Here is a 25757-nt window from a genome sequence, read left to right as displayed (position 1 = left end):
GTATCCATCCAGGTGCAACTAAAATGTATCAAGATTTGAAGAAGTTGTTTTGGTGGGCTGGTATGAAAAGAGATGTTGCTAAGTTTGTGTATGCCTGTTTGACCTGTCAGAAGTCAAAGATCGAACATCAGAAACCGGCAGGTATGATGCAACCTTTGAAGATTCCTGAATGGAAGTGGGATAGCATTTCCATGGATTTTGTGACGGGATTGCCGAGGACGGTGAAAGGTAATGATTCTATTTGGGTGATTGTGGATCGATTGACTAAGTCGGCGCATTTCTTGCCGATGAAGATTAATCATTCTTTAGAGAAGTTGGCAGAGTTGTATATTGAGGAGATAGTGAGGCTGCACGGTATTCCATCCAGTATTGTGTCTGATAGAGATCCCAGATTTACTTCTAGATTTTGGGAAAGTTTGCAGAAAGCGTTGGGGACTAAGTTGAGGTGGAGTTCAGCTTATCATCCTCAGACTGATGGTCAGACTGAAAGAACTATCCAATCCTTAGAGGATTTATTGAGGGCTTGTGTGTTGGAGCAGGGTGGTTCTTGGGATAGTTATTTGCCGTTGGTGGAGTTTACTTATAATAATAGTTTTCATGCTAGTATCGGTATGGCTCCATATGAAGCATTGTATGGTAGGAGGTGTAGAACTCCATTGTGTTGGTATGAATCAGGTGAGAGTGTTGTACTCGGACCTGAGATTGTGCAGCAGACGACTGAAAAGGTTAAGATGATTCAGGAGAAAATGAAGATTTCTCAGAGTCGTCAGAAGAGTTATCATGACAAGAGGAGAAAAGCACTTGAGTTCCAAGAGGGAGATCATGTGTTCTTGAGAGTTACTCCGACGACAGGTGTGGGTAGAGCTTTAAAGTCTAAGAAGCTTACTCCGAGGTTTGTGGGTCCGTATCAGATTTTGAAGAGGGTTGGGGAAGTGGCGTATCGGATAGCTTTACCGCCGTCGCTTTCTAATCTGCATGATGTGTTTCATGTATCTCAGTTAAGGAAGTATATTGCGGATCCTTCACATGTGGTTCAGTTGGATGATATCCAGGTGAGGGATAATTTGACCGTTGAGGTGTTGCCAATTCGGATAGATGACCGAGAAGAGAAGACCCTGAGAGGTAAGAAGATTGCTCTAGTGCGAGTTGTTTGGGGAGGTCCAGCTGGTGAGAGCTTGACTTGGGAGCGTGAAGATCAGATGAAGGAGTCGTATCCGGCTCTATTTGCTTGAGGTATGTTTTCGAGGACGAAAACTTCTAAAGTGGGGGAGAGTTGTAACACCCCGATTAAAATAAGAGAATTATTTAATTGAGTTAATAGTATTTTATTAATTTAATTAAATAAAATTGAATTATTGGATTATTATTATTATTATTATTATAGATATTATTTATTTTAATAATAATTAAATAAATAATATAATTGGAATATGAAGAGTGGAAGGGTAAAAGTGGAATTGGGTAAAAGAGGCCAAAGGAGATAACTGAAGGTTTTCATTTTTCACGTATTTTGCCTCAGAGTCAGAAAAGGGAGAAGCGCTGAAGAGAAAGAGAAGGAAGAGGAAAAGGCCAAAGATTGCTCAGGGCTTCCTTCAATCCAAAGAGGTAAGGGGTCTGAACCTTATTAAACAATAATATGCTGAAAATGATGGAATATTGTATGAACGAAATTGGGATTTTAACCGAAGGAAATTCGTGGGAATTAGATGCAATAGTGTTAGAAATTGTGAGATAAAATAGGGTATGATTCGTGTTAGGTGATATGAGTGATTTTGTGTGAAATTGGGACTGTGAACGGTTGAATTGGACAGGTTCGTAGCAGAGAAAACCCATAGCAGATCTGGAAAACTGGATTCTGGTCATACGCGTATGGCACTAGGCAATACGCGTATGGGAGGGCTTAGGAAAGGGAGTTTTGGCGCTGGTACGCGCCATACGCGTGTGATACGCGTATCCCTGGATGTGGTACGCGTATGGGGTATGTCATACGCGTATGAGTGGAAGAGATGAGGTTTTGAACGTGAAATTGGTCTCTGTTGGTACGCGTATGGGTATGTGATACGCGTAACATACGCGTATGAGATGGGCATTACGCGTATGGATTTGGGCAATACGCGTATGGGTATAGGCCATACGCGTATGGGCAGACTTGTGGTTTTCCTGGGCTGTTGTTGTGCAGTTGTTAGTTGTTTCGGCTGAGCAAGGTGACTTAGCTGATGCATGACATACGAGGGATCGATTCCCGTTGTTTTGAGTAGTATAGATATTAGTAGAGTGTGCTAATACTGTGTTTGATTATGTGGCATGATGTGATATGCTCCTGTGATAAAAATGTATTAATGATGATGATGACATGACTATATGATGCTGTTGTTGCTATGTTGATTATGATGCATGTTTGATGTGCATGCATTCATGAAAGGCCGATGCCTAGTGATGAACGGACTGAGTTCCAATGATGTGGTTGACTCCGGGCTTGTTGAGAGGCTTAGTTCCTTGCGGGGAACTCGGATTCTATGGTGATGAATCTGGGAGTGGTGATCCTGTGTTGGTCACAAAATGGGTATACCGAGTCGTGTTGAGTCATGCATGGGTGTGTGCATTGCATTTGATGTGTTGTGTTGTTGATGTTCATGAGTTTATGGATTATGATGATTATGATGAATTGTGTTGGCATATGTGAAATATATTTATGTTTATATTTCTGTCGTTATACTATTATTTAATAATGTAATTCTCACCCCTTCTGCATGTGTTTATGTTCATCTATGATGAGCAATGTGCAGATAAAGTGGAGTAGCTATTGTTGAGGTTCGAAGAATAAGTGTAGAGTTATTCTACAGAGTCGAGTCAAATGCTCTGGTCATGTGACACCGGGGATTATGGGATTCGATAGCTAAATTATTATTATTTACGTTGTTTATGATGACTAATTTGTTGAGATAATGTTGAAACATTTTTATAATATTTATGTTGTTGTCCGCTGCGAAGTTTTAATAAAATAAATAATATGATTTATGTTGTGATGCGATAAGTGTTATGTTTTAAGAAATGTAAACTCTTCTACATGTTGTACTCTGATAATCTAATTAAATATGTCGTTTGGGGTAGAAGGGTGTTACACTCTTCATACCCGTACTACGAAGGCACGAGGAACTCTGATGTGTTGCATACCTCTATTATTTAGGTGGTTTATTTCTCACCTTCCTCAATCAGTGATGAAGAATGAACAAGGGTTCAGGTGGTCCTAGAGGATTATGTCACTTTCTCATTCAGATATTCGTTGGTGCTCTAGATCTATGGAGAATGTTACCATCATTGACCGTTGTGGGGAGTTCCCTAATGTGCCACTCCTTGGCATAAGAGGGGGCATTACCTACAACCCTTCTTTAGCTCTACGTCAGTTTGGTTACGCTCGGACTGATGGTCCTCATGACATGCTTATTCAGGGTATTGTGTTCGACTACAACAACGATCTTCAAGGTTACCGTCAAAGGTTCATACGAGCATGGGGTAAAGTGAACAAGGTTGACAGCAAGACTCTGGAACCCAAGTACACTATTCCTATGGAACCATATCTCAGATGGGTACGATCTCGTGCTTAGACTCTTATGATGCCATATCCTGCTATCCTGCCAGTTACCATGGAGCCTGTTGCTGAAGGAGATACTTCTTACATCATTCTTCATCCAGACATGCCCACTGACATGGAAGAGTTACAGAGGTCCTAGATCCAGTTGAAGGAGAAAAGAGATACTTTTGAGACTCATTACAAGGCAAGTCAGGAAAGAATCCTGGAGCTAACAAAACAACTTCACGAGGAGCGGAATCTCAACTCATACCTCAACACAAAGAGGAAACGTCCATGGGAGACTTAAAACCCCATTTTTTGTATTCATTTCATTTTTATTGTAAGCCCAAGGGGCAAACAAGTTTATTACTAATAAAAGCTTACTTTTTGGTGGTTTAAACAAATTTAAATCCTACGGTCCTTGAAAACATTGCATAAGCATCTACATACCATATTATTGCATCACAGGTTTCTTATGAACATGTATCTTATCTTCTCGCTGTTTATTTCAGCAGAAATGGCTCTTGAACAGACTGTCAAGATCACTTCCAAGGGTCCTATCAAAATTACTGCTGAAGGCCTGGTGAAGACTGTTGCTGAAGTTAGAGTGCCTCCCATGATTATTACCACTCCTGGCCCTATTTCTTATACTTCTGATAAAGCTATACCCTGGAATTACGGTTCTGATGTTTATATCCATGGTGTTAAGCAGGAACCTTTGACTGATACACCTGTTACTGATGATAACCTTGATGTTGATAATATTGCTGGATCTAGTAAGATCACCAGAAGTGGAAGAATTTTCTCTCCTCCAGCTACCTCAAAAAATACAGTTCTTCCAACTACTACCTCCACTTCTGAGCCAAGTACTGATGCTCGAGGCAAATGTCCTATGGTTGAACCTGTGCAAGCTGAAGCACCGACTGCTGAAAATCTCTCTAAACAGATGGAAGAAGTGCTGAAGATCATTCGTAAGAGTGATTATGATATTGTTGACCAGTTGGGGCATACTCCCTCCAAAATTTCCATGTTGTCTTTGTTGCTGTGTTCTGAGGCTCATACTAAAGCCTTGATCAAATTCTTAAGGACTGCTCATGCACCAAATGAAATTTCCGTGGATCAATTTGAAAATTGTGTTGCACATCTGACTTATGATAATGGGTTAGGTTTTTCTGATGCTGACTTGACTCCTGCCAAAAGAAACCATAACAGAGCTTTACATATCTCCATTGAATGTAGGGGCACTACCTTGTCTCATGTGTTGATAGACAATGGCTCTTCATTGAATGTACTTCCCAAAGAGGTTATGAACAAGCTCAGTCCTGAAGATGCTGTGTTAAGATCAAGTAATATAGTGGTGAGAGCCTTTGATGGTTCAAGAAGAGTGGTGCATGGAGAAATAGATCTCCCGATCAAAGTAGGCTCTCAAGTCTTCGATTCTACCTTCTATGTAATGGATATTCGTCCTGCGTACTCTTGTTTGCTTGGGCGCCCCTGGATCCACGGGGCAGGTGCTGTGACCTCCACTCTACATCAGAAGTTGAGATATCCAGTGAAGGGAAAGATCGTAACTGTTTATGGAGAGGAAGAATATATGGTCAGTCATGTGAATACATTTAAGTATGTTGAAGTGGAAGGTAAATATGTTGAGACTCCTTGCCAGACATTTGAAGTAGTTCCTTGGGTCGTTCCCGCTACTGAAGCTCCTCCTGTGGTTAAAAGAGTTTCTGTGGTTACCAGAGTACCTCCTACAATGGCTTCCCTCAAAGATGCTAGAGCTGTGGTTGAAGAAGGTGGTTGTACTATTTGGGGTCAGCTTCCCGACATTCCTTACAAGTCTGACAAGTTTGGTCTGGGTTTCACTGCAGAGTCCCAGAAGGCTGTTCGTCATGCTCGTGCTGTTCGTATCACCAATCCAGGGAACATGAAAGATCAAATCAATGTTGTGGGTGACTATAATGAAGACTACAATCTGGATAACTGGATTTTTCCTACTGTGGGTGATGGGCTCAACAATTGGAAGATTGAAGACGTTATTCCTATCTCCTTTAGTCAGGAGTAAATACTATTACTGTGTTATTATTTTTAAGTTTGTAATTAAACTTTTAAGCCTTGTGCCTTACCTGGGGCACAATGGTATGCTTGTTTCGGGATGTCATTTCATTTGCATACTTCATTCAATAAAAATCAATGGACGTTTCGTTTTCGTAAATATTGGGCTCTTTGTTTTTCTTTTATTTTATTTTCATCAGCTATGTGTTCTTACACACATCCACATCACTAAAATGCAGATCCTCATCCACTCTGGATCCTGTTGATAACAGTTCTACTATTGCCAATTATAATTTCGAGAATCCGATCTATCAAGCTGAAGATGGAAATGATGAAGATTGTGAAGTACCTGTAGAGCTTGCTAGGTTATTACAACAAGAAGAGAAAGTTACAGAGCCGCATGAGGAATCAATTGAGGTTGTAAATCTGGGTACTGAAGTAGACAAGAAAGAAGTCAAAATAGGAGCAGGCTTGGAAAACAGTGTCAAAGAAAGATTGAGTCGGATGTTACATGACTATGTAGAGGTTTTCGCTGGAAAAATCAAGAGATGATATGGAATGATGAATGTCAAGAAGCTTTTGACAAAATCAAGAAGTATCTCCAAGAACCTATAAATATGATGCCACCAGTTGAAGGAAGACCTCTAATCATGTATTTGACCGTGTTAGAAAATTCAATAGGGTGTGTGTTGGGGCAACATGACGAGTCTGGTCGAAAAGAGCATGCAATATACTACCTTAGCAAAAGGTACCGACTGTGAAACAAGATACTCCCAGCTCGAGAAAGCTTGCTATGCTTTGGCTTAGGCTGCTCGCCGACTAAGACAATATATGTTGAATCATACCACTTTATTGATTTCTAAGATGGATCTTATCAAATATACATCTGAGAAACCTGCTCTCTCCGGAAGAACAACAAGATGATTGTTGAACTCTGCACGCAGTTCAAAATAAAACACCATAACTCTTCTCCGTACCGGCCAAAGATGAATGGCACCGTGGAGGCTGCTAATAAGAATATTAAGAAGATCATACAAAAGATGACAGTAACATACAAAGACTGGCATGAGATGTTACCCTTTGCTCTTCATGGTTATCGCACTTCAGTGCGCACTTTGACAGGGGCAACTCCTTTCTCTTTGGTCTACGGAATGGAAGCCGTGTTACCAGTGGAAGCTCAGATTCCCTCTCTAAGAATCATGAAAGAGGCAGGTTTAGACGAGGATGAATGGATTCAGACTCGACTCGACCAGATAAATTTGATTGATGAGAAGAGGTTGGCAGCTGTTTGTCATGGTCAGATGTACCAGAAACGGATGATCAAAGCTTTCAATAAGAAGGTTAAGCCAAAGGTATATCAGGCTGGTGACTTGGTAATCAAGCGTATCATACTACCAAAGGGTGATCCTAGGGGCAAGTGGACTCCTACATATGAAGGACCATTTGTGGTCAAAAGAGTATTCTCAGGAGGTGCCATGATGCTTACTACTATGGATGGTGAAGACTTTCCACAGCCTGTAAACGCAGACATAGTTAAAAAATACTACGCATAAAAAGAGACCCGCTAGGTTGACTGGCCTAGGCTAAAATAAGGGCATCCCGGCAAACCAAAAGGGTTCGGGCAAAAATTTGGGATATATATAAAAAAAAATGTACACCCGGCAAGTCGAAAACCTGAAAAGGCGGCTTGGGCAAAAAAGGGTATCCCAGTGGATTGAAAACCTGAAAGGGCAATCCAGGCAAAAGTTAGGGATTAAAGCGTATGACTATGTCTCGTTTGGATCACTCATGTAACTTCAACTGATGGTGCTACCTAAATCAAGTTCAAACAGATAAAGATCAATCCAATCGTTTCTGTCTCAACAGCAGAAGACGAGATATTTGAAGATAATGGCAATAGTAGAATTGAAACTCAATAGGATCATTTTTCACATAGCTGTTTTCTTTGTTTTATAAAAAATTTACGACGAATTCCTCTTACTAGGATTTCTGTCTCCTTGTACAAACTTGCCTATGTATAGGTCACTTTGTGATATAAATAAAATTTCATATTTGAATCCAGATTTACTTTTACTCTATTTACATAAGCGAAAACGTCCATTGGTTGTGTTTGAATGTATGTATGCTTTTGAATACGATTGATGTCTACCAGAAATGCATAAAATGCAGTAATAGTATTTACTAAGGACGAACGAGGGTAGTAGTTCAACGAAGCTTCGCCGGTTCATCCCCACTACAAATCCCCAGTAGAGCAAATCTATCTTTATAAATACTTTGAATTACGTCTCCCCTTGAATTTATGTCCATCTCTTTTATCCTCAGTCGGGATACTCAGGAACTTATTCCTTCAATAGAAGTACGACGAACGAATACGGGAAGTGACAAATACTATACTATCAAACAAGACGGGAACGAGTTCCTCATACTCTTCAGCAACGAATCGGGATTTATTTTCCCTAGCCAGCAGTTGTTATACAAAGATATCCGGACGCTTCAGGCCGCATGATTCATACATACATCATTTACATTATACCATGGCATATCCATAAGTGCATAATACATTTACTTAGATGCACCATGCCATGCATGCATACATATTGCATAAACTAACCTTTTCCTTGCAGGATGGTTATATACAGATAAAATACTATCAACAATTCACAACAGATCAGAAACGATCTATACGAAGATCTAGTGCTGATACTTAATCATTACTCAAGGTGTCCTTGGATAGTAGGCAAACGGTCTATACGAAGATCTATTCCCTAGTCCAGGATATTTTCAGGAGATTTCATCCTGACACTCTTTTGTTCTTGGATATTAGGCAAACGGTCTATACGAAGATCTATTCCCTAATCCAGGATATTTCCAGAAGGGATAATCATCACGAAGATTTATTTCTACTGGTCTATTCAATAATTCAAAACAGTTCAGAGACGATCTATACGAAGGTCTAGTGCTGATACTTAATTCAGAAAGAAATCGCCACGAAGATTTGGTTCTGACACTTAAATTAAAAGTATGTTCTTAGATACGATTCAGAGACGGCCTATACTAAGACCTAGTACTGATATCCAGTATCAACATCAAGATATTATCACCTCCTGATATTATGGATGGCATCTATAAGCCCATCTCCAGTTCTTCCAAGTGGCATCTTCAAGCCCACATAAGCATATACAACCAGTCATCAGTGTTACTTTACGCACCGGCGAGTGCAAATTTTTGGGCTTTTGTGTTCAATCCCCTTCAACCTTCCAAGTCACGAATGGCACACAGGTCAATCTAACTCCTCAGGTTTCAGAAAATTGAACAGGGGCAGCTGTTGCACCCAAAAATTTGCCCTCTATTTTTAACTCTAACCAATTTTTTGTTTCACATTCATTTGCATCATCTTCATAGCATAACATTTTTTTCTGTCTTAATATTAGCCGGAATAATTTCTCGGAATTTACAAACAGACTGGTCAAATTAACTTTTTAACTGTGCCTAAAATTAGTCAACGAAAAAATGTCAAGTTTAAGTTTGCAAATGTCGGTAACATTAATCTGCGGTTCACGTGGTTTAATTTGACATGCTAAAAATATTTTTACGACTATTTTTGGTCATATGTTGATCAGTCTGAGCAGTTTAAACAGTCATAATTTTTATTTCAAAATCCGACCAAACGCGGTATTTTTCCGAGTCATTTATTTCGCGCTGATTATTTTGACGTGTTCATTTTATTTTTTCGAGCATTTTGGTGCCCGACTTTTATTTTTTTTGAGTCTATTTATTTTTATATTGGGTCTAGAATAAATAAATAGGTTAATTAGTTTTTATTTTAATTTTAACTATTTTAATTATTTAACTTTATTCAGTTTTTAATTTAATATTGGGTTTCAAAATAAACTTAGGCCCATTATCATTAACCTAATTTGTTCCTATATATATTTACTAGCATGACTGATAGAGAGAGGCCAAAAAGACAGAACAAACAAGAGAAACTGAGAGTGGCTGATCTATACTATCGTACACACAGTTTGGTAATAGTTTATATATGATATATACTTTATCTATTTTGTTGATATATTTGTTACTGTATTTCAAATACATGTTCATATATGTAACTAGTGTGTTAAATATATATATATATTTCTATTTTATGTTATAATTTGATTATGTTTTCGGATCGGATCGTGTCAATACGCCGTTTTCACATATACGTGTATGAGGCGTGACATTTGTGTTATCCGATCCAGTTGCGATGATCGCAATTTTGCGCTAGCAACGCCGTTGTTTTTTTAATTCATTTTTTTTATATACATATATTTAGATCTGCACATTTTTTTTCATAACTAACCACCCTGATTTTTCCTAAACCCGGACAATTTCGCCACAAACTCTAAATTTCAAACCTAAAACTTTAACCGTGTTGTTTCCTATAAACCATAAACTTTTTCTTAAACCTTAACAAACCTTATTATTATTTCCTATTTTCGCTCATATTTATGTTATTCATACACTGTAACTGCTTCGCCCTTGTAATATTTTAAGTTTTAACTTGTAATATTTTCAGTTTTACTTTTCGCCATCTTTATTATATAACTGCACCAAAGCGTTGTAATAATTAGGGTTTTATTTTCTGCCATTGATTTTCTGCCATTTTATTTTTCTGCCATTTATTTTTCTGCCATTTAAATTTCTGCCATTGATCCTATATTAACTGCGTGGTTTAGTAATGTAGGGCGTGAAAACCTACTAAATTAATTATTTAATATTTTTCTATAACCTTTATTATTTTTTGTAAATAAATAATAAATACTAACTATTTTAATAACTTTTTTTTATTACTTACTTATAATAATAAATCCTTATATATTTTGTAAATAAAATCTAATTGACCATTTTTCTAATTGAATAATAATAATAAACCTATTAATCTAATAATTTGATATTTTCTATAATCTTTATTTATTTTGTAAATAACTAACTTAATATTTTTCATATAACTCTTTTATTTTATAATTTATACATTAATATATTTTAAATTCTTTTATTATTACTAATTTATTTTAAACTCATATTTTTCTAATAACTTCTAAAAAAAATCTAACTTGTTTAACTTAAAATAATTTCTTTTAAAATTCTAACCTTTTTATTATCACTTTATTATTATTGTTATTTTATTATTGCTTTATTACCATTGTTTATTTATTATTTTATTATTATTTGCTTTTATCTATTCTATTTTTGCTTCATTATTTTCCTTATTTTAATTTTGTTTTATTTATAATATTAGGAACAAATGTATAGGTTGTAGATTTACTCTTTCTCGCCTGATTATTATGTATCTGTCCCATAGCCATGTAATAGTTTAGGAATTTATTTTTCTTGCTTTTATTTTTGTAAATATTTATTGCGTGGTTAGTAATTTAGGGAGTGCAAAAAACTAACTGTAAATAATTGAACTTAGAAAATTAAATTCAAGACAAATATCTGAAAAATAACACTCACACACGTAAGTCGATCTTTGATCGCCATCTGTGCTTCCTAGGGTATTCCTCTTGGTTGCATTCTTTAAATGGTCAAGTCCTTCGAAAATAGGGGTGTCTTAAGCAAAGTCCCTTCAAACAGAAAAATCATCAAGTCCCTATAAACTTAAAAGATCAAGTCCCTACGAGGTTGCCTACGATATAATGATCTTGTCCCTTCGGTAAATATGATGATAGTCCCTACGAGTTGCTAAAGACACCCCTTATGTTGCCTTCATTGACCATACGATGACCCTACGCCCGTCCCTTAAACACATCCAAGGTAATGACTACCTATTCCTTAATAATAGGGACAGTCTTACCATTGAAAGAATATACGAGAACACGAAAGACTTAATCTAGGGTAGGTATCTCATAGTTACTTGCTCACACTTTTCAAAATTACTTTTACACCTCACAATTTCTAAACTAGGCTTTGTATACACCCATACGAGGGTCATTACAAAGTACTTAAAGAATTTTTTCAAATCACACACTACACTCTTGCAAACAAACAAAGTGAGCTAAGTAACTAAGAGCCCATGGATAACCATGGATATAAAGGGTGCTAATACCTTCCCTTTGTATAACCTACCCCCCGAACTCAAAATCTTTTTAAGGTCTTTCCTGTTCTTTTATGTCCTTTCCTTTTGGATAAAATAAAAGTCGGTGGCGACTCTTGCTATCCGCAACATTTAACTAAGATGGGAGAGAAAATAAGTTTTAAGTTAGTGTGCTCGCCAAGGATTTGGGCCCTCGTGCCTACGTATCCCCATACGTGCAATAGGGAAGTCAGAGCTTCGTAGTTCGGATCAAAAATGGTGTATTTGTTTGGTTATTTTTATTGAACAGTATTGACGTTCGCGTGTTACTATTCACTTGCTTGTATACTCTGTCATGGGAGCGGAAAGTATTTGCTTATTTGCGGTAAAATGGATACGCTTGGTTCTCATTCTAGCAGTTAAACATTACTTGCTCGCACATGGAGGCTTAAGCTCCGTTCACGGTAGAACGGAAGTAACACGTTCTTATCGAAAGGTTTTGAGTAAAAAGCCCTAAGGCAAAAGATGATTTGATTTGTTGGGGTCGATTTTATGCATGGAGACAAGCATTAGACCCCTAGCTAGATACAATCAACGGTCCAATAACTCGGGAGTTGAGAGGACAAGTTATCCTAACCACTCTTTTTCGTCCAAAAGAGATTTGAATTATGAAAGGAATTTGGCAAGTTTAATCGTTGGAACTTAGAGGGAGACAAGTCTCTAACCCTTGACCAAGTACGGTCAACGATCAAAGTACTTGGGAATCGAGAGAACAATGAAGTCCTAACTATTCTTTTTCATCCTCATAGCACTTAGATCTAACTTGTTTGAATCATTAGGTGTTTTAAGGGTGAAAGTCAAGTGTCGGGTCCTCAGGCTAGGTACGGCCGACAACCCAATTACTCGAATGTTGTGTATAAACACGTACACCCCATTTACGTTCCAATTTGTTATGAAAATGGTTTTGAAAAAGGAACTTGACGTTGAATCAAGTGTTTGAATTTATTATGGAAATAGTGAGTGAAGAGTGGAGGAGAGAGATGGAATAAGGTTGATAAGAGAATGAAGAAGATGTGAATAAAGGATCATGAGGTGGATGGAGAATGCTTGACGTTGGATCAAGCATTCACGTTGCAATGGTGTGAGTTTTATTCAGAAAACAACTTGACGTTGAATCAAGTACCTTTTGTTTCTTTTGAAATGCTTTGTTTATCGTTTTGTATTCTATCTTGGTTATTAACATGTATAGTAAACTAGCTAGAAAACAATAAATCTAAGTTATTACATGACTAAGGGGAGGGTGAACATTTAACCCACAATGGGGGGATGGATCCACACAATACAGTGGAAAGGGAATGAAAGGAAAATACAAGTTATAAACTACTAAACTACAGACCATGCCTAAGGCATACAAGTGACATGGTACTTCAAACAATACAAAGTTATTGAATGAAAATGGAATGGTTAGGAGCATGGATAACTAAGAGTGAGCTTGTATCTCGAAGTCAACTTGTGGACACAAAACATTAAACGGGTTAACATGAATGAGAATGATGCAACAATATGTAAGAATGCTCAATGGTTAAAATTGATTCAAAAGGTAATGGATTAGTCAATGAAAAGTAATCAAGATCTATCCTATGATCATGGCAAATGAACTTGGACATACAATATATTCATCACCTAAAGTAAAATGGGATTTTCAATTTACAATACGATCATAAACCAACAAATCGATTAAATGAACAATTAAAGTGAATATTAATTCTACGAATTAAAATCTACCTAAACACGGGTTAGGATCACAATTAATCAAATGTAACATTCACAATCCAAAATCAAGAATTAAATCTAATGACTATGATCACACAAATTGAATTGAGTGGAAATTAACCTAAGTTCTAATCATAGAAAAATCACACGCTAACCATATTAATCGCAACATAAATCCACAAATGAAATAGCCAAAATCTAATGACTAAAGCCCAATCATGTCATGCTAAACTAATGTTGAATTAATTCTGAAAAAATCCTAAAACTAAATCTAATCTAAAAATGATTAAACCTAATTTCTAACTCTAATCTAGATCCTAATTTCCGATCAATCTAATTAGTCAAGAACTATGCTAATCTAATTACCAACAAAAATATGTTAATCCCTATTGCATAACAAGAAAAAAAAATCAAAATCTAACTAGCAAGAATTAAGTGAGATTAATATTAATTAAAATAAATTAAAGAGGATTAAGGATGTGTTAAGAATATAGGCTATGTGGTATGAACATTAGAAGTATGTAGCCTGAACTTAATTGGGCCTGAGGTGAAATAGATTGAGGGGTGTAAAACAAAAATGAAGCATGGGCCAAATATTTTTGGGCAAACAGAAGCCCAATCTTCAATCCAACATCGGGTTCCATCAAGAACAACCCATGTTCCAAGAACTACGAACACACCTTCTCTCCCTTACACCAAATACTAACGTATCGGCGCGACCAAAAAGCGGTTCCGTCACCACCATCACGGACATATCCTCCGAAAGCGAATCAGTACGAACAACGGGAATGCAACGCCAATTTGAATTGCCACCGGAATTTGGAGATAGAACACGCACACGGATGGACGAAAGCGAATGGAGAGAGCTTACCAGACGGCGTTTTTTGAAGGTTAATGAAGATGGTTATTGAATAAATTTGAAGATCGAGAACGTTTGATGGAGTGAAGTTGAAGAAGTGAAGGTGAAGGTTATGGAGTTGAAGAGTGGAGAGGGTGAAGGTTCTATTATGTGATAGAGAAGAGGATTCTTGATTCAGGTTTTATCAGTTGGGTGGAAGTTAGGGATTCAAGAGTCTATTGAAGGTTTTGTGAGGGATTGTTTTATATCATTAGCAGGGTGATTATGTTATGGAGTTATAAGTTTGTTATGTTGAAGTTGTTGGAAACTCGGTTAGGGGTTCGGTTATTTAGTTGGTTATTCGGTTGAAGGATGTGTTGGTGTAAGCCCTAGATGCCAATACTTTTGGTAATTGTATCGAATTATTTATTAATAATAAAGGCTTTTTCTTTATTATGTTTGTTTAATAAAGTCCCTAGAATAGCTAGTCCGTTTAATGTATCAAGTATGACTTAATCATGAGATCACATTAGACATAAGGACACTATTCTTAAAGTATCCGTAGTCAAGCTTTATTGTGAAGTGGGATAACATTAAAGCATGAAGACTATTATGTTTAGAGACTGATGATCACATCTCATGGATCATGGATAAAGAGTTATCAAGTCTTAAACATAGGTATGAATATTAAGAGTAATATTTATACTGGATTGACCCGCTATGAGAATACTATATAGAATGTTATGCAAAGTGTCATAAGTTATTCTCATGGTGATAATGGTGTATACCACCCTTCGACCTGAAACCACTATGGACTCTAGGTGTATAGTCGAGTGCCTTATTGTTGATCAAACGTTGTCCGTAATTGGATGACCATAAAGACAGTTGATGGGTACTCCACGAAGCATGCTAAGGGACATGAGTGACCTAGATGGAATTTGCCCATCCTGCGTAACAAGATAAATGTCTATGGGCCCAATATTGAACTGGACAAGGATGACACAGTCTATGCCTTGTGTTCAATATAGACATAAGGGCAAAAGGGTAATTATACACATAATTATTATCACAGAAGGATTTATCAGATCACATGACATTTTCGTGTCTTGGGTAGCAGTGATGTGTTGCTAGATACCGCTCATTGTTTATTATGTTAAATACGTGATTTAATATAATTGCCAATGCCGCGAAAACCTATAGGGTCGCACACAAAGGACGGATTGATGAGAGATAGAGTAATTAAGGAATACCTTAATGTACGGTGCCCTTAAGTGAATTATAGAACATCGTAAGGTACGGTGTACTTAAGTAGAATACGAAATATGGTAAGGTACCACACGCTTAAGTGATTTTGGCATATTATAAGATATGGGCCATATACACTTGAGTGGGCTTTTTAGCTTGTAGCCCACACAAGTGGTTCTATAAATAAAACCCTTGTGTAGAAGCATTGTCACACTTGCAATTTCGTTTCTCTCTCTCTCTCTCTCTCTCTCTCTCACTCAAAGCCTTCATTCGTAGCAGTTATCACTGAGATTGAAGGAATCCGTTCGTGTGGACTGAGTAGAGGCGTTGTCATCGTTCAACGTTCGTGATCGCCACAAGAGGTAACAATTCTATCACTGATCATGCCTATTCGTAAGGATCATTAAAGGAGAAATTTTAAATTCCGCTGCGTTTTGGATCGCCATTCTCCTTGAGGATGGTTGGTTAAGAAGCAGTTAGAATTCTTGAGGGGGACTCTTGAAGCAGTGGTTTTGAGAGGTTGTTATTGGTTGTGAAAGAAAATCTCCTGAAGGTTCTGTGAAAATCGAAATTATGCAGGGTGGTAGATTAAATGTGAATGGTAACTCCCCTTCTTCTACCAGCTTCCGCCCACGCAACACTCAAAAGCCTTTTCGGAATTCCATTTCTTGGATTGCTTGAAACAATTTGAGCAGCTTGTTCATTTGACATGAAATCCCGAAGTTCATCCGAAGCAAATATAAGAAACTTATCACTATCTCTTAAAGGCCTCAAACGCGTCTCAGGTTTTGCTGATAGCACACATCTACCAGGAAGTTTAGGCCCATTCGGACCTTTGGGAAACAAATAGCGAAAAGTAAAATCAGGCCTCTTCAAATATGCATTGCCAATAGTTCTAGTAACCGTAATGATGCCTTTAACACGCCACGCCCCATTCCTCATCATCACAATTTCGGATTCATGTGGATACTCTAACTTGAGTTCTTCTCTAATAACTTCATCACTACAATTGTGATCTCTTGAGCCTTTATTTTGTTTTAACTTGAAAATTGAACCCGGATCAAGGATTATGGATTATGTTAAATTGGATATTGTTATAAAAATGGGTTATTGGTTTATGGATTTGGATATGGATTGGTTGAATGGATAATGAAAATGAAAATAAATGGACATTGGATAGGAATATGGACAAGGGTTAAACCAAGTGGATATGGGTAATTGGATTTAAATGGATTTGCTAATAAAAATAAAGAAAATTTTAATAACAAAGGAAATGTCAAAATTAATTTGGTAGTAAAAAACAATATTATTTCTAATATAATCGGCTAAAAAGGAAATGATGAGATATTTTCCTCAAAATCAAACTAAATCTCCGAAGTCGATTTGAATCTCAAAAATCAAACCTTGAATTAAATCAAATTTAAACTTTTAAAATCCATTCAAAACTTCTAGAATTAATTCGAAATCGATGGAATGATTATGGATCACAAGATTAAAAAATTAGGAGATTGATAGTTGACTTTGGTCAACTGGTTGACCAAAAAGTCAACAGCTGATCAAAAATACGTATTTTCTCCTGGACAGACGAATATGGATCACAACATCCTGAACCAAACGACTTAAGCCAATGCCATGAATCAAAGAATACCAACCAAGCAACAAGTCATGAACACGTACCACTTGGGATAAATCTTAATCAGTGAATCAGGATCCTGAATTTTAAGCAAACAACTGAAACCTTTATAACGAACCAAACGAATCAGATACAACCTCCTCTAATTAGGGTTTCCACTATGCTTCTTGGAGAACACCCTTAAACCCATGATTTTATATTTTTTTTTCAAATACAAGTGGAATGTTATGATACAATGGATATGTAGATGGGATGAATGCTTATCAGGGGATGCAAATGCTTAGGGTTATTGACCTAGATGAACTTTGTGAAAGGTAGGGTGAATTTTGGGGTATGACAAGCTAGAATTTGAAAAAGGCATGTGTCTGGTTGTGCTTGGCCAGGTTTGAATGTTTGGCACAAAAATGTGTGCATCAACTTCATCTTCAACCTTTAGTTAATTTTGCAAGCTTCATGAACTCATATTTTTAGCAACACCCAAGCATGGAGTTAGCTTCACAACACATCATTGTACATGTCTCCTTGCATCAGAGACATTGATCGGATATGATCAGGGAGAATTTTCTCAAGAACACGAAGAATCTTAAGTGTTTAAGTAAAATTAAATGATGAATATGAAAGATAAACCAAAGGTAGGATAGGGATATTGATCAGTGGAACAAGGTGAAGAGTGTGGTAACTTATTTGCTCAAAGATTTAACTCGTAACTACCTTTCCAAAGTTGGAGCTTAGAAGGTCAACAATGGTAGATTTGGAAGTCTAGTTTCAAGGAGTTCCAAGCCAAAGCAATGCTCAAATCAGCTTCATAAGGTTCTGACGAGTGATTCTGGGTGAAAATTCGAAGTTAAAAGAGCTTGAATCGAAGAAATGGTTAACTGGTTTTTGAGGTATCGGGTTCAAATGGTTTCAGAGTTTATTTGGCTATCAAAGCTTACAAATGAAGGCAAAAGCTTCCTCTATTTATAGGAAAAGTGTTGTTGAGCTCACACATGTGAAATGCATATGAATTCGGGTGAATGGAGTTGGAATTTCGTTATTTGCAATCCGTGTGAGAGCAAGGGTGAAAAGTGTGACTTGGGCATGAAACTTGGTCGTTTTACACTCCACTCTACACTTTTTGCAAGTACAAATAAGTTTGCACACATATTGGTGGCCCCAAGTGAAGATTTGGATGATTCCAAGTTACAGGTCATTCGTGAAATACATAGTTAATGAGATTCCCTCGTGTGTTTTGTGATTTTATTCATGCCAAATGTTCATATCATTGCAATGAATTGAATGCAAAACGAACCAACTCAAAAGGAGGCTTGAGGTGAAAATGGCAAGTGATGAAAGTTGGTGTCGCGACATGCTTTATAGGCCAGACATTTGGTCAAGCAGTCTTGACACATTTTGGGCATCTTGGAGTCCCAAGTTCATGAGACCATGATTTTTTATTCCCTCGTGCATTTTGAGCCAAAGTTGGGTCAAATGATATTTGGCATAAGCTTAATAAGATGCAAAAGGAATGAGATCAAAATGATACTAAAGTTGAAAATGGCATGGCTGCCAAGTGGGGGCCATGACAAGGTTTTGACCTAGTTTGGAAACTTATCCCTTTCCGAAATTGAGGTCCTTAGGGGTTTAATTGATGATTGAGTCTTGAAGAAAAGTTGTAGAGGAACTCATTAAGAACATTTGGCTCAAAGAAGCTTGTCAATTGGTTGAAAATTTAAGAAGTTATGGGATTTGGACTAAAAATGGGTCATACTTGCAAATTAGGTCAACCAAACTTGTGTCAACTTGAAGTTTCTTTGCATCCTAAGCTAAAATGATGATAGAATGATCGAAGGCCAAACAAAAGAATAAAGAAAAGATCGAAGGCCATGATTGAGATATTGCTTCTTGGAGGAAGCAAATAGAAGAACTTCAGGTGAAGATTTCTGATGCAAAGAGAAGCAAAAATCAACTCTTAGAGTTTTATGATGCTCCAATGGCTAAAGAGATAGCAATTGGCATATGGAGTTTGTCGAACAGGCTCGACAACTTGAGTCTGACCTCAAACTCCTCCGATCAAAGTGGTATTCTTGCGAGAAACGCTTGGAGCTTCTTAAAGCCAAGTACCTTCAGATCAAAGTCAACCTTCTATTCTAGTTTTTTTCTCCTTTCCATTTTGTCTAATTTTGATGTAATGAGAAGTTTTCTTTGTAATGAATATTGGCCCTTTGGGCCTTCGAATTTAATATAACCATTTTGGCATTTTTTACCATGTTGGCTTTGCTTTATTTATATATAACTATTTGTCCCTTATTTTTATCTCTAGGAGAACTGGTCTATATTTTTTCAAATATTTCCCACTCACTCTTAGAATCCTTTTATCTTCATTAAGCTCCTCAATTTCATAGGCACCGTTAGGAAAAACTTGCAAAATTTGAAAAGGGCCTTCCCACTTTGGGGATCACTTTCCTAAGGCTTTATCCTTTCGATCCATTGGAAGGATCACTTTCCAGACCAAGTCTTCACGCGAAAAACTTTTGACTTTTGCCCTCTTGTTATAAGAGATTTCTATTCTCTTCTTTTGCCATTTTAATAATTCCAAGGCATTTAACCTTTCTTCATCTAAGTCAACCAATTCATCCAGCATCATGCTCCAATATGACTCTGTTGGAAGTTCATGGTGCCTTTGAATCCTTATAGATTGTAGGTTAATTTCTACTGGTAAAACAACATTGTGGCCAAAAGTTAGCCGAAAAGGGGTCGATTTAGTGGCCTCTTTAGGAGAGGTATGACATGCCCATAAAATATGATATAGAGTTTTGTGCCAATTTCTAGGCTTCTTTCCCCACATGCTCTTTAATCAAACCAATGATCACTTTATTGGCAACTTCGACTTGTCCATTAGCCTGAGCATAATAAGGCGTCGAAGTTAATAGTTTGAAACCCATTTCTTTGGTAAATTCTTGCATTTTACGACCAGTGAATACTGATCCTTGATCTTTTGTAACAATCTCTAGGATTCCAAATCTATAAATAATGTGCTTCTGGATAAACTCGGTCACATCCTCTTGATTCACATTTGGTAAGGGTATAACTTTAATCCATTTAGTAAAATAATCAACGCCCACCAATATATATCTTTGACTTGTAGATGATGGGGGTCGAATTTCCCCAATTAAATCTGAAGCCCAACCCCTGGATGGCCAAGGCTTGATGATAGAGTGTAACTCACTTGCAGGAATATGTTGTATGCCTGCATGTATTTGACATTCTTGGCACCCCTTTGCAAATTCAATGCAATCTTTCAACATAGTAGGCCAATACATCCCTTAGCGCAATAAAATCCATTTCATCTTATGACCAACTTGGTGTGCCCTACACGCTCTACTATGGACAGTCGAAAGGGCTAAGTACGCCTCTGACTCACTGAGGCACTTAAACAGAATTCCCTTAGGAGACTTTTTAAACAACTCTATACCCAAAAGGACATAACTCAATGCTCGATACTTGGTTTTTCGACCAATAGACACCGTTGGATTCTGCAGATACACCACTATTGGTTTCCTCCAATCTTCATCTGTCAAATTGTCTATTGCCAATATTTTAAAGTTCCCTTCGTCAACATATCCCAACTTTGTCTTTTCTAAGTCTAGAGGTGTTAATCTGGTTGCCACGACCTTTCCTTTGACTTTAATGACTTTTTGCAAATTTTCTTTTCAAATTTTATACCCGGATGCAATCTGAGCTAAATCGTTAGCCACTTGATTTTCTAGTCGAGGTATGTGTCGAACAGTAACCATTTCAAATCTTTTTAGCAGTCGATTGGCTATTATGAAGTACATAACTAAATTCTCCTTAATACATCTATATTACTTTGTGATCTTCTTTATGACTAACTCTGAGTCACCCATTATTTCGACTCGAGTTGCCCCAAATTCCAATAATATTTCAAGTCCTGCTATGAGGGCTTCATATTCAGCCTCATTGTTTGAGCAGATACCCTCTACTCTGTACTTGGATCTTGTTGGAATTTTATTAGGAGAAATAATTACAACCCCTATGCCTGTACCATCCTTGTGACTAGACCCATCAAAGTACAACTTCCAAGGTTCCAATTCGAGATAGTCCAGTGCATTTGCATCTATGGAGTGGTCGACTACAAAATCTGCTACCACTTATCCTTTCACAGCCCTTAATGGCATGCATGTTAAAGAAAATTCAGTTAATGCTAACGCCCATTTCCCAATTCGACTATGCAAAATTGGTTTGGATAACATATGTTTTATGACGTCGAAATGAGATGAAACATAAACATCAACAGGTTTTATATAGTGCTTCAATTTTGTACAAGAGAAATACAAGCATAAACACAAAATTCAACTATGTTATACCTAGTTTCTGCATCATTTAAGACTCTACTGAGGTAATAGATGACTCTTTCGACACTATGATCATCCTCTTAAGCCAACATTCTCCCTAAAGTCTTGTTAGATGTAAATATATACAATATCATACTTTTATTTCTACAAGGGGGTGTCAGGATTGGTGGATGACTCAAGTATGCTTTAATCTTATCAAATGCTTCTTGTTGAGCCTGCCCCCATTCGAACCCCTCCTTGTTGAGTCGAAGCAATGGTGAAAAAGCTTGTGTCTTCCCACTAAGGTTTGAGATGAATCTCCTCAGGAAATTAATCTCGCCTAGTAGTGACTGCAAACCTTTCTTTGTTGATGGTGCTTTCGCTTCCATTATGGCCTTGGTCTTATTCTGGTTTATTTCGATCCCCTTTTTGTGGACCACAAAGCCTAAGAAATCCTCAGCCTGCACACAAAAAGCGCATTTTAAAGGGTTCATTTTTAGGCCATGCTTTCTCATCCTCTCAAAAGATACAAAGAGGGTCTATGTGACTCTTCCCTGAAACAGACTTAATGACAATATCATATATATATATATTTACATAAAAGTCTCTATAAAATCATGGAAGATCGAATTCATCGCTCTTTGGTAGGTTGCCCCAGCATTTTTCAAACCAAAAGGCATCACCACCCATTCGTAGGTGCCTAAGGCTCCAGGGCATTGAAATGCTGTTTTCGGGACATCCTCTTTAGCAATAAATATTTGATTATACCCAGAATACCCGTCAAGCATTATTATCCTTTGATGCATTGAGGACGGGACAACTCCGACCCCATGTATTCACTCCCTTCCAAGCAACAAATTGTAGTTAGCCTTTGTTTCCACAATCATAAACATTGTGGATCTTGTGACTGTCCCTACTGTTAACTCGACTTGGATGACTCCCAAAGTGGAACCCATTTTACCTTCATAACTGGTAAGCACCATATTATGAGGTTTGGCATCAGTATAATACTTTCCAATTTTTCTCAGCATGCGGTGAGACATTAAATTCACAATCGCTCTGCAATCCACCAATATTTTATTAACGGGGACGTCTTCGACTTTTCCAATGATAAAGAGAGGTTTAAGGTGGCTCCTTATCGCCTCACTGGGCCTCTCAAAGAAGGAATTTTGCTCTTCAACACATCCGCTATTCATCATATAGTAACACACTGGCTTATGAGCAGCCATTTCTCTCTCTGTGATGTTGTCAATGTCTTTGACTTTAGTAATCTAATCGAATTCCCTTGGCATCACGGATACCACCCCGACTAGGATATCTAGGAAGGCTTCCGACCCTGAGTCAAAGTTGTTAGTCAGCATTTCATCTTCAGCGACCACTTGATTGTGTCTTTCTTTGGCCGTTTCAGCTGGATTATTGAGCTTTCTTTTGATGAAGCTTGAGTCTTCCCTTTTCTTCACAGTCACATTGGTACTTGACTCAGCTTGGTCTCTCTTACCAGCCTCTCTCTGGGCTTTTCTTCTTCTCTGTTCTCTCCTCCATTGAGATCTTGTCATAGGGTTTTTCCCTTATAGTTCTCAAACACATGGGAGGTTCTTTTGTCAGCCCGAAACTCCTTGCGGTAAGCCAATGACGAACCCCTTTCGACCTCGAAGTTCTGCCATTTTCCATGACCGCGTTTCCCGCCATCAGTTGGCTTGACCCACTTTTCATTTGACCATTCAACACTAGGTTTGAAGGAAATGGGTTTAATATCCGGCCCTGCTTGCTTGGCTTCACCAAGTCTCACCATTGGCCATCTTGGATCAGGATATCTCCTGGGGTCGAAAGCCCTTCTTGGCTTAACAGCCTGGTGATTTTGAACGGCTTTGCGACCATCTCGGTGATTCACTCTCCTAACCCATTCAAGATTTTGACCCGCCTTTTTGTTGAATACAACACTGCACCGAGGGCACAACATGACTTTCAACTTCTTTTTTTGACACCTTATGAGGAAGTCGGACAACGTTTCTTCCTCTTGAGGGAAGGCGATTTTGTTATACTCATCATGTCGACATTCATCGTCGACTTCCATAGAGGTCTTCTGGGATACTTCGACCATATTGACCTCCATGTGGATATCTTCAGTGATATCCAACCTTTGGAATTGTTTTTGAAGGCCCTCAGTGGCCTTGTCCATCTGCGCAAAACCATCATCAGGTTCTTTAGTGATCATCATTAGCTTTGAACATTTCAGCGTCCTCAGCATCGAAGGCATCAACATTTTTGTTGGTGATATCTCCCACAGCCTTTTGAGCGAAATCATTAAGAGGCTTCTGCTCGAAGTATTCAGAAACCTTCACCATAACAGGTCCATTGACGAAGTCCTCAATGACTTCAGTCATGTTGAAATCTTGAACGACTTTAATAAGGTTCACTTCTTCAGGTTCAGTGTAATGGGCCTTAGCTACTTGTAGAGGATCGTAGTCGATCTTCATCTGGCTCCGTGTTTTGTCTCTGAATTTGAGTCTTCCTTCCTGGATGGCTTTTTGCACAAGATCCCTGAAAAGAAAACATTGAGACGTTTTATGACCTAGAAAACCATGATATTTGCAAAATCCTATTTTCTATCTTTGCTCTAAAGGAGGTACTTTAGCACCCAGAGGTACTATCATTTGACCATCCTTGACTAACAAGTCGAAAAATTTGTCACATTTTGTAACGTCGAAAGTATAAGTTTTCTTGGGAAATTTGTCACTCTTTTCTGGTTTGACAGGATTTTTCCCATTCGAAGGTGCTAAAATTTTACACGCATATGGTGGTCGTTGCGTCAATTCAGCAAGGTCGATCTCATTATCGTCGAAGTCTGAAAGTCCATGACAGGAACCTTCATCATCATTTCTGAAATCGACATAGGCTACCCTTTTACCTTTATTTGTCATGGCCTTTTCTTCCTTCAAACATTCCAACTGTCGAACCCTATCAGCCAATTGGGCCATATCTCTCAGGTATTGAGTATCTAATTTCTTCCTAATCGAATAGTCGAGGCCCCCAACGGCCATTTCAACCAGTTCATGCTCTGGTATTTGTGTAAAACACCTATATTTGAGCAATCGAAACCTATTTAGATAGTCATCAATTGGCTCAGTGAACTTTCGCTTGATACTAGCCAATTCCTTCAAACTTATCTTCGTTTGTCCCATGTAAAACTGCTCATGGAACATTCTTTCCAGTTGGTTCCAAGTGTGGATCGAACTTTGGGGCAAGGTGGTGAACCATGTGAAAGCATTCTTTGTGATAAAACTTGGAATTTTTTTTATCCTAAGGCTCTCATTGTTTGACATATCTCCTGCCTCAATTAAATATCTAGCCACATGCTCGACGATAGATTCAGTGGTATCCCCATAAAACTTAGTGAATTTGGGGATTTTGGTTCTAGGGGGCGCTTCTGCCTGCAAGATATACTCTGACAGAGGTGACGTATAATTTGGCCTTCGAAGGCCGAAATTTACCCCATTTCGAACCATAATTCTCTCGACCATGGCTTCTAGATTATTATCTGCTGCCATATCGTCATGTCGAACTTATCGTATGATATCATCGGCATTTTGGTTTCTATTCACCATTAATACCATTGGTTCCCTGGGTATTTATGGTTCGATCCTAGGGGATATTTCTCCTCCCCCTTGGTTTTGTGGGATCTGGTTGATAGTGAGGTCTGCTTCAAAGGTGGCCTCCTGATTTTCTCTTACCCAATCCCTAAGAGGGTGTTGTTGGTGCTGCGGTATACCAAGGAATTCAGACATTTGCGCCACCTGCGTTGTCATCTGTTGATTCGAATGAGTCGTATTTTGAATCAGAGGATTCAATACGATGGTCAAGGTTTGGGTCAACATCTGAACCATTTCATGGTTACTTTCGTCCATCTGTTGCCTCCATGTTGCCGCTGAGTTATTTGTAAGAGTAGATAGTTGTGTCGGGTGCCTCAAACTTGAAGATTGGTTAGTTCGACCCATGTTAACTCCAAACCCTTGTACTAGAGAATTTATGTTAACCACTAGTTCCGAAAAAGTAGAACCAGCGTTGTGTAAATTGGCCATCACTGAAGTTGGCATTCCATACGACTGTTCTCGACTACCAAATGGTATTGAGAAACTAGGGGGTACCAACGGCCTGTTTGGAATATCTCTAATTGGTGGGGGAGTATGAGGAGGTCCCTTGGGCCCAATGTAGGTTAAAATTTGTTCAGTATGGGAGATCGAATGCGTAGGCGTCGA

The 25757-nt window shown here is 38.0% G+C and overlaps 1 protein-coding gene across 1 annotated transcript; it reads right to left on the bottom strand.

Moving 5' to 3' along the window:
- Window positions 1-23705: 23705 nt before the first annotated feature.
- On the bottom strand, window positions 23706-25049 carry LOC127093987 (uncharacterized). Its single transcript, XM_051032870.1, has 2 exons — window positions 24175-25049; window positions 23706-24042 (listed from the first exon to the last, which is right to left on the bottom strand). The coding sequence occupies exons 1-2, from the start codon at window positions 25047-25049 to the stop codon at window positions 23706-23708; spliced, it is 1212 nt and encodes a 403-aa protein (XP_050888827.1).
- Window positions 25050-25757: the final 708 nt, after the last annotated feature.

This window comes from Lathyrus oleraceus, chromosome 6 (assembly GCF_024323335.1).
Source record: "Lathyrus oleraceus cultivar Zhongwan6 chromosome 6, CAAS_Psat_ZW6_1.0, whole genome shotgun sequence".
Classification (NCBI taxonomy): Eukaryota; Viridiplantae; Streptophyta; class Magnoliopsida; order Fabales; family Fabaceae; genus Lathyrus; species Lathyrus oleraceus.
Note: the sequence above shows the minus strand (reverse complement) of the source record. Positions and strands in the feature narration are given on the sequence as shown.

What these genes read in the sequence shown, in the direction of transcription:
- LOC127093987 (XM_051032870.1), bottom strand. Translation starts at nt 25,049, where the DNA reads ATGGCAGCAGATAATAATCTAGAAGCCATGGTCGAGAGAATTATGGTT. An exon ending in TGTGACAAATTTTTCGACTT is followed by an intron (nt 24,043 to 24,174) that starts GTTAGTCAAGGA and finishes TTTTCTTTTCAG; the next exon opens with GGATCTTGTGCAAAAAGCCA.